Source organism: Myotis nattereri, assembly GCF_964212035.1.
Source record: "Myotis nattereri genome assembly, chromosome: 18".
NCBI classification, from domain to species: Eukaryota; Metazoa; Chordata; class Mammalia; order Chiroptera; family Vespertilionidae; genus Myotis; species Myotis nattereri.
In genome coordinates this window covers 10,314,649-10,327,428 of record NC_138093.1, presented here as the reverse complement: position 1 = coordinate 10,327,428, position 12,780 = coordinate 10,314,649, and the positions used below count along the sequence as shown (strand labels likewise).

The following is a 12,780-nucleotide window of genomic DNA, read 5'->3' as shown; positions in this document are numbered from 1 at the left end:
GGTTTTGGCTGTTATGAATAAAGCTATTAATGGATATTCAATTACAGATTGTTGTGTGAGCATATAGTATAAATACTTGGGAGTGGAAGGGCTATTCGTGATTGGTATGTTTGATTCAGCTTTTCCAAGTGCTTGTACCATTGTTCATACCATAAGAGGAGACCTCTAGTTGCTGTACATCCTCAGCACATGTGGAAATTTCAGGTTACCTTAGCCATGGTAATGGATGAGATGGGAACTCACTGCAGTATTCACTTGTTTTCCTGAGGACTGAGGCAAGCATCTTTTCATGGGCTTTTGGTCATTTATATATCTTCCTTTGACCAATTCTGATACTGCATTCTTATCAGAAAAAAACAGGTGTAAGATCAGTACACTGAAAATCACAGAACACTATTTTGAGAAAATTAAAGAACTAAATAGATAAAACTTCTTGTGGGTTGGAAGACTCAATATGGTTTAGATGTCAATTCTTCCCAAACTGGTCAAAAGATCTAATACAATCCAAAATTCCAGCAGGTATTTGGTATTTATAAGCTGATTCTAAATTTTATATGGCCCTGGCTTGTGTGGCTCAGCTGACTTAGTGTTGACAGATGCACCAAAAGGTCCCTGGTTCGATTCCTGGTCAGGGCACATATTCAGGTTTTGGGTTCAATCCCATCAGGTGTGCACAGGAGGCAGCCGATCGAAGATAATCAGTACAAACATATAAATGCAAATGATCTTAAATTATCAAAGCAACTTTATGGCGCTATTTTTATAAATTTCATTATTTTTTTATCCCCCCAAAATACATATAAATGGAAACCTCTTCAAATCCAGGGGAAGGCCTCTGCCTATAATTTAGTATTACATCATAAAACATTCTGATATAAAAATAAGTATGCAGCTCTTACACACTATACATATACATACACACAATGTATTTGTAAGTAGTTATGAACTTTCTACTTAGACATATCCCTTTAGTAGAAAGTTAGAAAACTGGGCAATTCCCATGCTTTCCAGCCCTGGGAAGATAAATATAAATATAACCTCTGATTTTTTTTTTTAAAAGATGAAACAAGTAAATGACACAACTTATTTAGACATGTACATTAGAGTACAGCAAGGACAGTGCCAAGTAAATGACAGCGTGTTTCTCGAAGAGATAAAATTGGAATAAAAATGCAAAGTTGAACAGATAAGATGACTCACACCCATCCCAGCCTCCCGTCACGTCAGCACCCGCTGGCAGCAGTCGTGATCTTCCTGTAGTCACCTGCCTAAGCAGGCTCCATAAGGCATCTGTTTAAGTCCAACAGTCAGTAATAAGGGCAATGAGAAATCCCCATTCCCCCAAAAAGAAGTGTAAAATCTACTTCTGTGACTCTAGAGTTCAGCCAGGTCAAAGCTCTGATGAAAGGCCATTTGTCAATTTCTTTTCCTCAAACAGTCCCAAATCCCTGCCATGTAGACACACATTATACATACAGGGCCCTAATCACCCAGAAGCCAGCCAGGAGTCTCAGCTCGACTGCACTTTAGTTAGAAACAACTAATTTATTAAGAGAAGGATAAGTAGTTCGCAAGTAGGGTATTTCTATATACAGAAATAATCTGTAAGAGTTAGTTTAAGGAGGCCGCTCTAGGTCATTTCCATGGTCCTTTCAGCTCTCCATGACCCTGCATTTGTGGGCAGAGGACATTCAACTGTGCACCTGTCTCAGCCGGAGAATGCAGGGTCACAAATCTGCCAGGGCAGAAATGAGATACTCTTGAAATGTTAACTCTAGGGAAACACACACCTCGTTAAAAAATTTCTTTGCCTTCTGCTAGATTATAAGGGGACCAACTCCTGAAAGGCCCAACCTTCGAGGCACAGAAAAGATTTTAAACGACTCATCGGTCAAATCCAAGCAGTGGAGCCCACAGGCAAAGCAGGGCCACATCCTGGGATCCTCGGCAGCACGGTAAGCTCTTACTTGGCTCCTTGTAAGCTGACTTGGCCTCTAATGCTGCTTAGTTCCGAAGTCCTTTTTAAAAGTAGAAAAAGCACCACATTTCAGTTCTAGGTCAGTGTTAAAATCAGCTTCTCCCTCTTTTTCCTCTTCCTCTTCTTCTCTTCCAAGTGGCTGGTTGCATCAGCGAAAAACATAACTTCACTTTTTGCCTCGCACTCCCTCTTGAGATAGTTAAGACCCGCCAGGTTGAAGCCGATAACATCCTGAGGTAGAAGACAGAAAGGTGAAACTTGTCTCACGTGAGCTCAGTACCTTAGAACCAGCTTCTGTGAGTCAGGGGCCAGTAAGCCTCAGGCCCTGTGTTCCTATTCCCACCAGCTCCACCGCCAAGCTAACCTCAAATACAGGTCACGTCTGGCCAATACCCCCCAAGACGGGCACAGCGCCCTGGGTTCCTTCTAAGTCACACACTAGGGCAGGGGTCCTCAATCTACGGCCCGCGGGCCACATGCAAATATTGTATTTGTTCCCGTTTTGTTTTTTTACTTCAAAATAAGGTATGTGCAGTGTGCATAGGAATTTGTTCATAGTTTTTTTTAAACTATAGTCCGGCCCTCCAATGGTCTGAGGGACAGTGAACTGGCCCCCTGTTTAAAAAGTTTGAGGACCCCTGCACTAGGGTCTCCCCCTCACTGCTGTAGCTCTCCAACACACTTACCCGGACTTGGCTGACTTTTGAAATAGTTGTTTCCTTTAACTTTTCGATCACTGGCACAAGCATTTGGTTGCTAGTGATCTGCCCAAAGTGAATCCTAATAGAAAAAGAAAACAGCCATATTTTGAAGAGAGGTAGTGGGCTGGCTCTACTTGCCCCTTCCACAAATAGCAAACAGACACAATAGCAAAGCAAAAACACTTGTTACGGCATCATGGGAACAGAGACGTTTCTAGTAAAAAGGGGAAAGGACTTTCTTCCCCACTATTCAGTTCTATCTGATAACAGTTTAAAGACACTGTGCCAGACCCTAGCACAGGTTCAAACGCAGACCTGGAGGACCCAGACACCTTGATGAGCACAGGCTCCGTCACCCCCACTCACCCTCGCCTGGGACCTGCCATCTCTACTGTGAGGTAACTGGTACCCACCTACAACCCTCGGATATGCTGGCATTCAGGGTGTTTCTTTTAGGAAGAGTAATCCTGATTCTACAGCTCATATGCCACAGCAACAAGAAATTATTAGTAATACTGTTAAGTCCTTACAATTTGCCCCAAATTCTAAATATGGCAACAGAACAATGTAAATATATTGTTCTTTCACTAACATCCAAATAGAAAAAGGATGGAGGGCTAAGAATCATGAAAACAGGCCAATTCACCAACTTCACTAAACATACCTGTTTCTTTGAACTACTTGGTATTGGCTGACCAGTTTTTGCCCTCCTAACAGCATTTTAAGGAATGTCCAATTTGTCTCTTCATGTTCTCTGTTCTATCAGCTTGAAACAGAGGGGCAGAGAGTGGGAGATAGAGTAATACATTCTTAAGCCTTTGTAAATAGTCCTCTCAATTACATATGAATAAGAATTCTTCATATTTGAGAATATAATCTAATGAACATATTTTCCGATTTAGTTTCTTTTATATGTGCCCTCCTGTTGCATCTGTACCTCTACAGACCTGGAAAATAATCCACTATTCCTGAAAAGGCTGTTAGGAGGACAAGGCAAAACCATAACTTAAACTTACAAATGAGGCAAACTGCTTAGACCCAGGCTGTTGGACTGCAGCCTGGAGCCTGGCGCCTGACAAAGCATTCCTGAGCACTGTTAACCTCATAGTACTTGTTTTAAGGGCAAAACTGATTCTGACTATTCTCAAGGGCAAGGAGTAATTCACGCCAGGCCGCACTGAAGTTCTGTGACAGTCCCTGAAACCGAAATATCGGTTTCTTCATCCCAAAGTGGTGACAGCTTCAGTGAAGGTTCCACTGGAGCAGCTGTGCTGAGAAGACAGGGTCTATCCTGGAAAAGGAGTTACCTGAGGAGGAAGAAGAGGCACCTACACAGAAGTTCCACGTCAGAGCCCAGCTGGATGAACTCATTGAAGAGTCTCAGGATGTCCGGGACGTAGGAGAAAGGCAGCACCAGCAGGGACTCTTCCAGCTCACTGAGGAGAAAGCGTCAGTCAGCGCAGCCATCTTAAAGCTTCCTCGGCTGTTTTTCCTACTGCTTTTACTGAACAGACCTTACCCATTTAGAGTGAAATGCAATATTCTAGTTGGTTCTCTTTTCAATGTTTTGTTTTTTATATTTAATACTTTAATCTATTGGATGCATTTTGGTCCATGGCACAGCAGGAGACTCTAACTTTTTATTCTTCTAGAAACCAATTTCTCCAAAGCCTATTGTTGACTATTCCATCTTTATTGAGTCCTTATAATAGTCTGTCTGAGGCCTTCTGAGTCTGTTTTGATGATCAATTGATTCTGACAACAACCCTGTACTATTTAAATGTTGCCAATTAACAGGTTTTTGTTTGTACGTTTTTAAATCTAGGGGAATAGCTCCCCCTTGTTGCTCTGGTTTCATTTGTTTTACTTTTCTTGAACTAATTCTAGCATCATTTCAGCAATTCCAAGAGGATTTCAAATGGAATCACAAAACTGTAAGTTAAAGAAAAAACCTTTAAAACACAGACTCTTCCCACCTAGGAACGCACTGCACCTCCATGAATCTAAGCTCCCGTTACATGTCTCTAGTGAAGGATCCTGTTTGCTACTTTTAAGAGACAAAATATACAACAAAAGACACAAAACTGTACGCAAGATGGTTCTAACTGTGTCCGTGCACAGGAAATAAGCCAAAGCAGCACACTACAAAGAATGTTAGCTGCTGCTATGACTGAATTACAGAGATCAAGCATGTCAAACTCAAAGGCTAACACAGGCCAAATAAACGAAGCATGCGGCCTGTTTGACATGCTTGATATGGATAATTTCATTACCTACAATATAAAGTAATACTACCCTTCATTTCTCCTTAAAAGTAGAGCCTCTTACCTCTACTTCAAAAAGAACATTATAATAAATTATTTTCCCTCAAAATTTTGACACAGTTAACCCTATAAGGATGCTGGATCAATTATAATTTCTCCTTATCTCATGTTTAGATACACACTCAATAAATGTTAGCTGACCAGTGATAATAACTGTGCAGTGAGACGCACCTTGACTTGATTCCTTTAAAAATCTCCAACACGTAAGCTGAAGGCTACAAAGGAAGGACAAAGGCATTAGTGACAGTCTTGCCTGGTTTCTACTGAATCTCTAATTTCCTAAAATCCAGGATCCTCTCTCACAAGACAGTGTACTGAAGTGGCAAGATGTGCATGGACCCAGTGTTAGTGAGCTCTGGGCTCACGATCCAGCTCTGCCACTTACCAACTACGTCACCTGTAGCTCTACGTCAGGCCAGGTTCCTGTCTGTAAAAGGAAGATGCCCTGACTCACAGGACTGTTGGGAGGAATGAGACATGCAAGTCACATTCTAAGGAACTGGAGACTGTTGGTAGTTGCACTGCACATGACTCTCCCTCTCTCCTGTATCTGATTGATGCTAACTTCTCTTCCCACACCTTTCATTTCAAAGTTCATTTAGATGAACAGAATCTTCAGAGGGCTTTGGACACGAAACATGGATAAGCACTAGAAAACTGAAGAATGCCAGGCCAGCCCAACCAAAAAGGATGACCTGGAAGTTACACTAAATTGGTCCTTTACAAATTCACAGTAATAGAGGACACCACCCTTCAGGAGGGATTTGTAATGACAAAGTACTACCTCCTCCCTCACCTCTGACTGACCAAGAGGAAACTTAGACGTACTCACGGAGATATTGCCGTAAGCCATCAGGATGGGGTTGGTGGGGAGAGGAACCTGTGAAGAAATTATTAAATCCAGTCATTAAAAAAATGAGACTTTGAAAGTGCTTGTCACAGACAGGGAGGTACTAGTATTTTACATTTTATTTTATTTTATTTATTTTTTTTTTAAATATATTTTATTGATTTTTTACAGAGAGGAAGGGAGAGAGAGATAGAGAGTTAGAAACATCGATGAGAGAGAAATATCGATCAGCTGCCTCCTGCACATCTCCCACTGGGGATATGCCTGCAACCCAGGTACATGCCCCTGACCGGAATCGAACCTGGGACCTTTCAGTCCGCAGGCCGACGCTCCATCCACTGAGCCAAACCGGTTTCGGCAGTAGTATTTTACATTTTAAAAAGAGACAAGACCGACCCCCAAACAGAAAGAGTGAGTGTAAAGAACCATCAGGCCTTTCAGTTTCGATACTGAGTTTGGGCAACAGGTTTCACCAGAAATCTGACATGGTTACCCTGCCTCCGAACCAAAGTAGGAGTGTGAGTGTCTACTCAATACAATAATCTCACTTTGCTCTCCTTCCCATTTATTAAGACCAAGCTTCCCCCACCCCCCACTTCCTCAATTCGCTCTTTCTAATGTTTGAATGAGAACGAATTCTACTACGTTTCTCTCATGTCCTGAACAATGGTTTTCCTCTCAGGCATTCTCTATCTATAAATGTCTCCCAGAGCGTACCGTCATGGGCTATCTTACCTCTTTCCCTGCAGCTTTACAGATGGCTTTGTGTTCTTTCATTTTTGCAGTTTCTTCTCGGTATAGTTCAACGGCCTCCATGATCCGCTCAGCCTACACAGACGGGGACAAAGGACAGAAGTCACCGCGACACACTCCTTCATCCCAGAACACTGCGCCCGGAGGGCCCGATGGGAAAATCACCAAAGCGCTTGACCCAGTTTAATAAAGATGTGCCAACAGATGGCAAACTGCATGCAAAGGCATCCTTGGTTCTTATTTCTAGGGAGGGACTAAGTGTCCTGGCTTCCGGTAAGAATGGAGGTGGGCACCTGGGTAGGGCAGCCCCAGGAACAGGTCTACTGAAGGTGCTACTTTCAGGAGACCAAGCTTTCCTTTCTAGAAGGCAAACAGGTGCAGCAACCCCTGTCCTTCTTACAAAGAAGGAAAATGGGTTTTGATCTCCCTATAAATTTAATCAATCTTTTTTTTTTTTTTTTGCCACAAAAGACTATTTGGTTGATAAAGACTTTTACTAAAGAGTCCAGATCCTATGAAAAAATGAGGTACTACGTTCTATATCAACTTACTGCTTTGACTGTTTCAATAGTTTTCTTCCCAGTAAAGTAATTTTCTCCTTGAGTCTCCCCTGGAACCTGCCAGAAAACAAAGAGGTCCTTGAATAATACTGTTGACAAGCATTGAAGAGCCAATGAGCCAGTAAGTTAACCTACTATCCCTAAAAGAACAGGCACTACGGTTTCAGAATAACAACACTGGTCATCAGCTACACTCACTGAGGACTGAGAAAGGGCCAGACACCATGTTGAGTATTTTACATGTATTATCATAAGAATATTTTTCTCTACAAATGTTTTAAAATAACATCCAGCTTCTCAATTTTTCCCGATTTTAAATTTTGTTCTAGTGAAATAATTCCCTGAAGTCTCCTAAAAAAAAAAAAAAAAAAAAGCCAGAATACAGTTGACTGAAAGGACTACGCATGATCTGTCTCACCTCAGCTGGTGATGACCTCGGCATCTGCCCCAGTTGTAACTCCCTCAGAAATTCTTGAAATTAGGCTAAATTCCAATAAGATAATTACAGGCACAATCCCAGGATCCCAAGTTTACTTACTGCTGGCTGGTCTTCTTTGGCCACACTCTCCTCATATTCTGCTTCCCTTTGCTGCCAAGAGAGAGACAGAAATTACTCTGAAGGAAGAAACATGGTCTCTATGCAAAGTGAAATGAGAAGGAGACAGCAAAGAGCTGCTGCTTTAAAGTCTAATCCCTGTGGCCTCGCCTCTGCCCGGCTGCTGAACGGTGGCAGTTGTCGTGGGAACATGCCCCATCTCAGGCGTCCTTGGACTTGCACTGCCTGAGGGGTGCCTAAACCAGACAGAGAACTTGGGATAGTGTGTCAGACACCCACCAGCACATTTGTAACCAGGCCCAAGTCCTTACCATTTCCCTCTCCTCCTCAAGAATAAGAGGCTCCCTGGTTCTCTCCCAAAGTCTCAGAGATTTGTCATGGGACGATGACACGACATAGTCTCCGTTGGGGCTTACAGCCAAGCACCATATCTCCTGGTGGTGCCCCTGCAGAGAGGAAAGACAAACCCCAACCGGCAGTCAGAGTGTTACTCACAGACGGCTACCTGCTCACATTAGGGGAGCCAGCACGCAGGCGGGTTACCTCCAGAGTCTGTATGTGCTCAAAGTTGTCCGCGTCCCACTGCTTGATCTTCCGGTCTTTGCCGGCGGTGAAGAAGAGGTGAGACTTGGGGACAAACTGTAGGTACATCACACTGAAAGGCGAGAAGAGTATTCAAATGTCATCCAAGTCCACATTAGTAAGAGTCTTACATACATCAATAGCTTCTGAATAGCTAGTTCTAGAGTGTCTTACTTATACTGTAGAATTTTAAATGTATGACGATCTGAGACACTAAACATAGACACATGCTCAAGGGAGATGGTACAGGTGACTGAAAGGGAGTCTCTGAAAAGACTGCGCCCACCTGTCGTCGTGAGCAAAGAGAGACTTGTGGCAGTCCCCGAAGTCCAAACCCCAGATTTTCACATTCCTGTCGGCAGACCCGGTTGCTATCAGTGCTCCGTCCTACGAGGAAGAGAGGAAACACATCGCTTCACTTGATTATCCGACTCTGAAAAGTAGAGAAAGACAAGCTACCAGAACACTTAACCCATTCTCCCCAAAACATGAAAATCAATGCCAAGAAAGCACCCCCATTTCTCTACCAAGAGCACCTACTTTGCCTTTATCCGCAAACCTACTTAAAAGCTTTTCAAGCAAAAGCTTCAATGTTTCTGCACAGCTACAGGGCCGTGTTGTGCCTTGATGGAGATTGTCTACTGACCTGTTAAGTAGGTAGGAAAAAGAACCTCTAATCTGCTACAGAATTTGGGCGAAGAGAGAAGGAAAGAACGAGAGAAGAATCTACTAGAATGTTGGGACCTCGCCTTTTGTCCCATGTTCCTTATCACATTTCTCTCTCCTCTTCCTATTTCAATGCCTAGTTCAAATGGCTGTTAAGAAAATCGGAAATCTTTTTCAGCATCAACTTGTTCTGTTAACTCGCTGATCACTCAAGCACAGGCCCACGCCTTTCATACCGACTGGATGTTGTTTTTAAGTATATATCGCCACCCCTAATCACGACTAGACACTGCAGATAGGATTTTGGTCAAGAGACTAAGTTTACAGAGTGGAAAATACCTGGATATCCACATAAGAAAGCTAAGGCCCATCTTCCTTACCTGCTTTCAAAGCAAAGGGGGTGCCTTTTTAAAGTCTTTCATATGTTAGGGTGCTCTATCAATTATAGTATTTTACACAAAATATTATTTGAGGAATCCACAACAGGGAGCTAGTTATGAGAATTTGTGAGAATGTTCTGAAAACATTAAGTATCATATATATATATATATATATAGATATATAGATATATAGATATATACACACACACACACATATATATATATAATGATTATAATATATATTATTTTGCTTTTGGGTCGGGGGGAGATATACAACATAATGAAAAAATAAATATTCTAAAATGACCTATCAAGCCAAGAACTAAGAAAATGCTTTAGAAAAAAAACTTGTTACTGAGATACTATTTAAATTTTACTTACATAAGAGATGTCCATGCATATAACAGGCAGTTTGTGTCCATACAGTGAGAGAAAAAACTAAACATAAAAAAGAATATAAATAATTCATGTTTGTCTATAAAATACAGGCATAATTTATTACGTTAATCTAAAATATAACTTCAAAATCCAATGCTAACACTGTCTGGGTCACTTTGTGTGTTTATTCTCAAAAGCAAACCCCTGCTGGCAGCCGCACCCGTCTCGCTTCACACCCAGCATGCCCTTGCCAAGGACAGGGCAGCCCAGTGGAGCGCGAGGCCCGGAAGCCTCCTGCCTCCCTTGCACACAGCAGAGACGTTCTCTGGATCGCTCAGCTGGAGAGACCCCGGGGCACTTACTTCACACCATTCCCAGGTTCAACGCAGTCCCACCAACCCTGCGGGTAGGGCCCAGTAAACTGTTTTGTTAAAGCAACACAAAGACCCTGATATAAAGCCAAGTGTGGAATCACTGCCCAGGACACCCAGCAACGCCCCTGAAACTACTGGCTAGGACAGGATTTTCTGAACATGTGCAATATAACTTGCTTTAAACAAAAGCTATAAACAAGAAGACTCTTCTAAAACTCTTTTGGCTTTCCTAGGGCACCTACAATGTTTGATCCACATACAAGTTTTTAGAAATATGCTCCTGCTGGGCACTCAAGGACACTTCTTTTTCTTTTTTAAAATATATTTTTAGTGATTTCAGAGAGGAAGGGAGGAGATAAACATCAATGATGAGAGAAAGTCATTGATTGGTTGCCTCCTGCACGCCTCCCACTGGGGCTTGAGCCTGCAACCCAGGTATGTGCCTGACTGGGAATAGAACCATGACCTCCTGGTTCATAGGTCAACGCTCAACCACTGAGCCACACTGGCAGGGCACAAGGCCACATTTTTTTAAATATATATATTATATTGATTTTTCAGAGAGGAAGAGAGAGGGATAGTTAGAAACATTGATGAGAGAGAAACATCGATCAGCTGCCTCCTGCACACCCCCTTACTAGGGATATGCCCGCAACCAAGGTACATGCCCTTGACTGGAATCGAACCTGGGACCTTCAGTCCGCAGGCTGATGCTCTATCCACCGAGCCAAACTGGTCAGTGCACAAGGCCACTTCCTTATGATCTCCACCCAGGCCAGTCAGAAAGGAAGAAAGGCATGACCACGGTACCTTTAAGGTGTCGACATAGAAAATCTTCACAGTGCAGTCCAGCAAAGACACAGCCAACAGGTTCTGATGGGGTGAGTACCTGACACTCAGAACTTCTTCATCCAGCTGCAGGGTTCGGGTTTGCTTCACAGAAAGCCTAGCATCACAGAAATCATCCAGAAAAAAACATTGAGTACCTTACAAAGGCAGACGAAAGTGCCAAAAAACTCTGGAGCTCAACAGAAATACTCAAAAGTCCATTCAGTGAGTCCCCACTTTCAGTCCAAGAAATGGAGGAAAATAAAAAATGTCTACTCACCTCTTCTGGGTACTATTTTCATCTTTCACCAACTCAAAATCCCAGAACTTGACAGACTTATCTGCACCACCTGTCACAAAGCCACGCTGAAAACCAAATGACATCCCAATTAGAATTTTAGCACAGAAACCTGGATAAGATACCAAAATAGTATAAAGACCATTTGTCTTCAATGGCATGAGATAAGAACTAAACGTGGTTTCTAACTCCTTCACTCTCTTTAGGGGCTGCTGCTTCAGACCTTATTTGAGAATTCCTAGTGACACAAATGACAGATGACAACTAGTGGAAAGTCCTAGTTATACTTCCGTTCGGCATCAGGAGGAAAGACACAGTGAGCGTTGGGGGCTTGTACTCCACCTGAGAAGGCAACAGTCTAAGGAATCTGCTACTAAGTAGTAAAGCAGTTCCACAGATAAACAGACTGGATCACCTAAATAAGTTTGTTCACAGTATTCACCTAAGAGCATAAATGTATCCCTACAATATCTCTGCTTAAAATATGTTAAAATCGCTTCCCAATATCAAGACAATTAACCTCGTTACATTGCAGAGCTGGTGTAGTGCCCAGAACACAGAGGTAGAAACAATTTCAAGCATCTGGTCGGCCAATTCAGAGATTTGTAACAGGAAACAACTTTACAGACACTTACTGTTGCCATGGTGATAAAGACCACCTAGTTTACAAAGTCATTGCAAAAATAACAATCTGCATAATGGATGTGAAAATATTTTCGAAGAGATAGACCACGGTACAAAAGCAAGATGGTTAACCATTTAAAATTTACATGCTGCTGCTGCATTCTGACTCCAACAGCATTACCCACTCTAAAATCCAGATTCAGTGTTTTCCAAAAATGTCTACATTCAATGAATGAAGGTTCACCACCATTCAGAATATGCAAATGAATGGGCCACAATCTCTTAAGGTATTTTAAAATAATACCTCACAATGTTCTGAGCCACTGCACCTCATGGAGGGTGACGCCTCTGAAGGAAGCCCACCGTGAATGACTCATAAGGGCCAACTTATCTGCTAAAGCACTAGACTTAGTCACAGATGAATGGACTAAGAGGGAGGAGAGCCTGCTCTACCCTCTGCACTGCGCTGCCCAAGGAACTGTCTTCTTAAGAAGTATCATACAGCACGGGCAGAAAACCATGAAGGTAAGGAACGTGATGACATGTAACTGATGACTGAGAGCAGCTGAACAAGGACTCATTTCACAATGACATGTAGAACATCACACAGGAAATCGAAAGATTAGACTAAACATGCTTTCTTTAAAGAAACCCTGAGAGAAATCTATTAGGCAGCAGTGAAACCTGACGGAAGAGATGGGAGGTGCAGCAGAGTCCTGAAGTCCAGATGTGAACATCTGTACGTTACCTGGTCTGGAGAGAGAGACATGGACCACAGAGCCCCGTCATGGGCATCCACGGTCTCCAGCAGCGTCCCCGAGGCCAAGTCATACAGCTGCAGGCGTCCTGTCTGTGGGCGACAGAACGAGCACAGCTGAGGAGCACACCCACTGCCCCTGCCTGCGCGGGCAAGAAAGACTTCACCGCC

At 42.8% G+C, this 12,780-nt stretch overlaps 1 protein-coding gene across 1 annotated transcript in view; it reads right to left on the bottom strand.

Annotated features, from left to right (window-relative positions):
- Positions 1–729: 729 nt before the first annotated feature.
- Positions 730–12,780, bottom strand: part of WDR3 (WD repeat domain 3) — a 30,127-nt gene continuing 18,076 nt past the window's right edge. The window contains exons 13-27 of the mRNA XM_081112721.1: positions 12,601–12,702; positions 11,211–11,296; positions 10,913–11,048; positions 9,732–9,788; positions 8,591–8,691; positions 8,266–8,377; positions 8,034–8,168; positions 7,705–7,755; positions 7,158–7,223; positions 6,589–6,681; positions 5,836–5,883; positions 5,175–5,218; positions 3,987–4,115; positions 2,665–2,758; positions 730–2,209 (exon numbers count right to left, since the gene is read on the bottom strand). Coding sequence (XP_080968847.1) covers positions 2,054–2,209; positions 2,665–2,758; positions 3,987–4,115; positions 5,175–5,218; positions 5,836–5,883; positions 6,589–6,681; positions 7,158–7,223; positions 7,705–7,755; positions 8,034–8,168; positions 8,266–8,377; positions 8,591–8,691; positions 9,732–9,788; positions 10,913–11,048; positions 11,211–11,296; positions 12,601–12,702 — 1,410 coding nt within the window. The 3' untranslated portion in view covers positions 730–2,053. The remainder of the gene's footprint in view (positions 2,210–2,664; positions 2,759–3,986; positions 4,116–5,174; positions 5,219–5,835; positions 5,884–6,588; positions 6,682–7,157; positions 7,224–7,704; positions 7,756–8,033; positions 8,169–8,265; positions 8,378–8,590; positions 8,692–9,731; positions 9,789–10,912; positions 11,049–11,210; positions 11,297–12,600; positions 12,703–12,780) is intronic.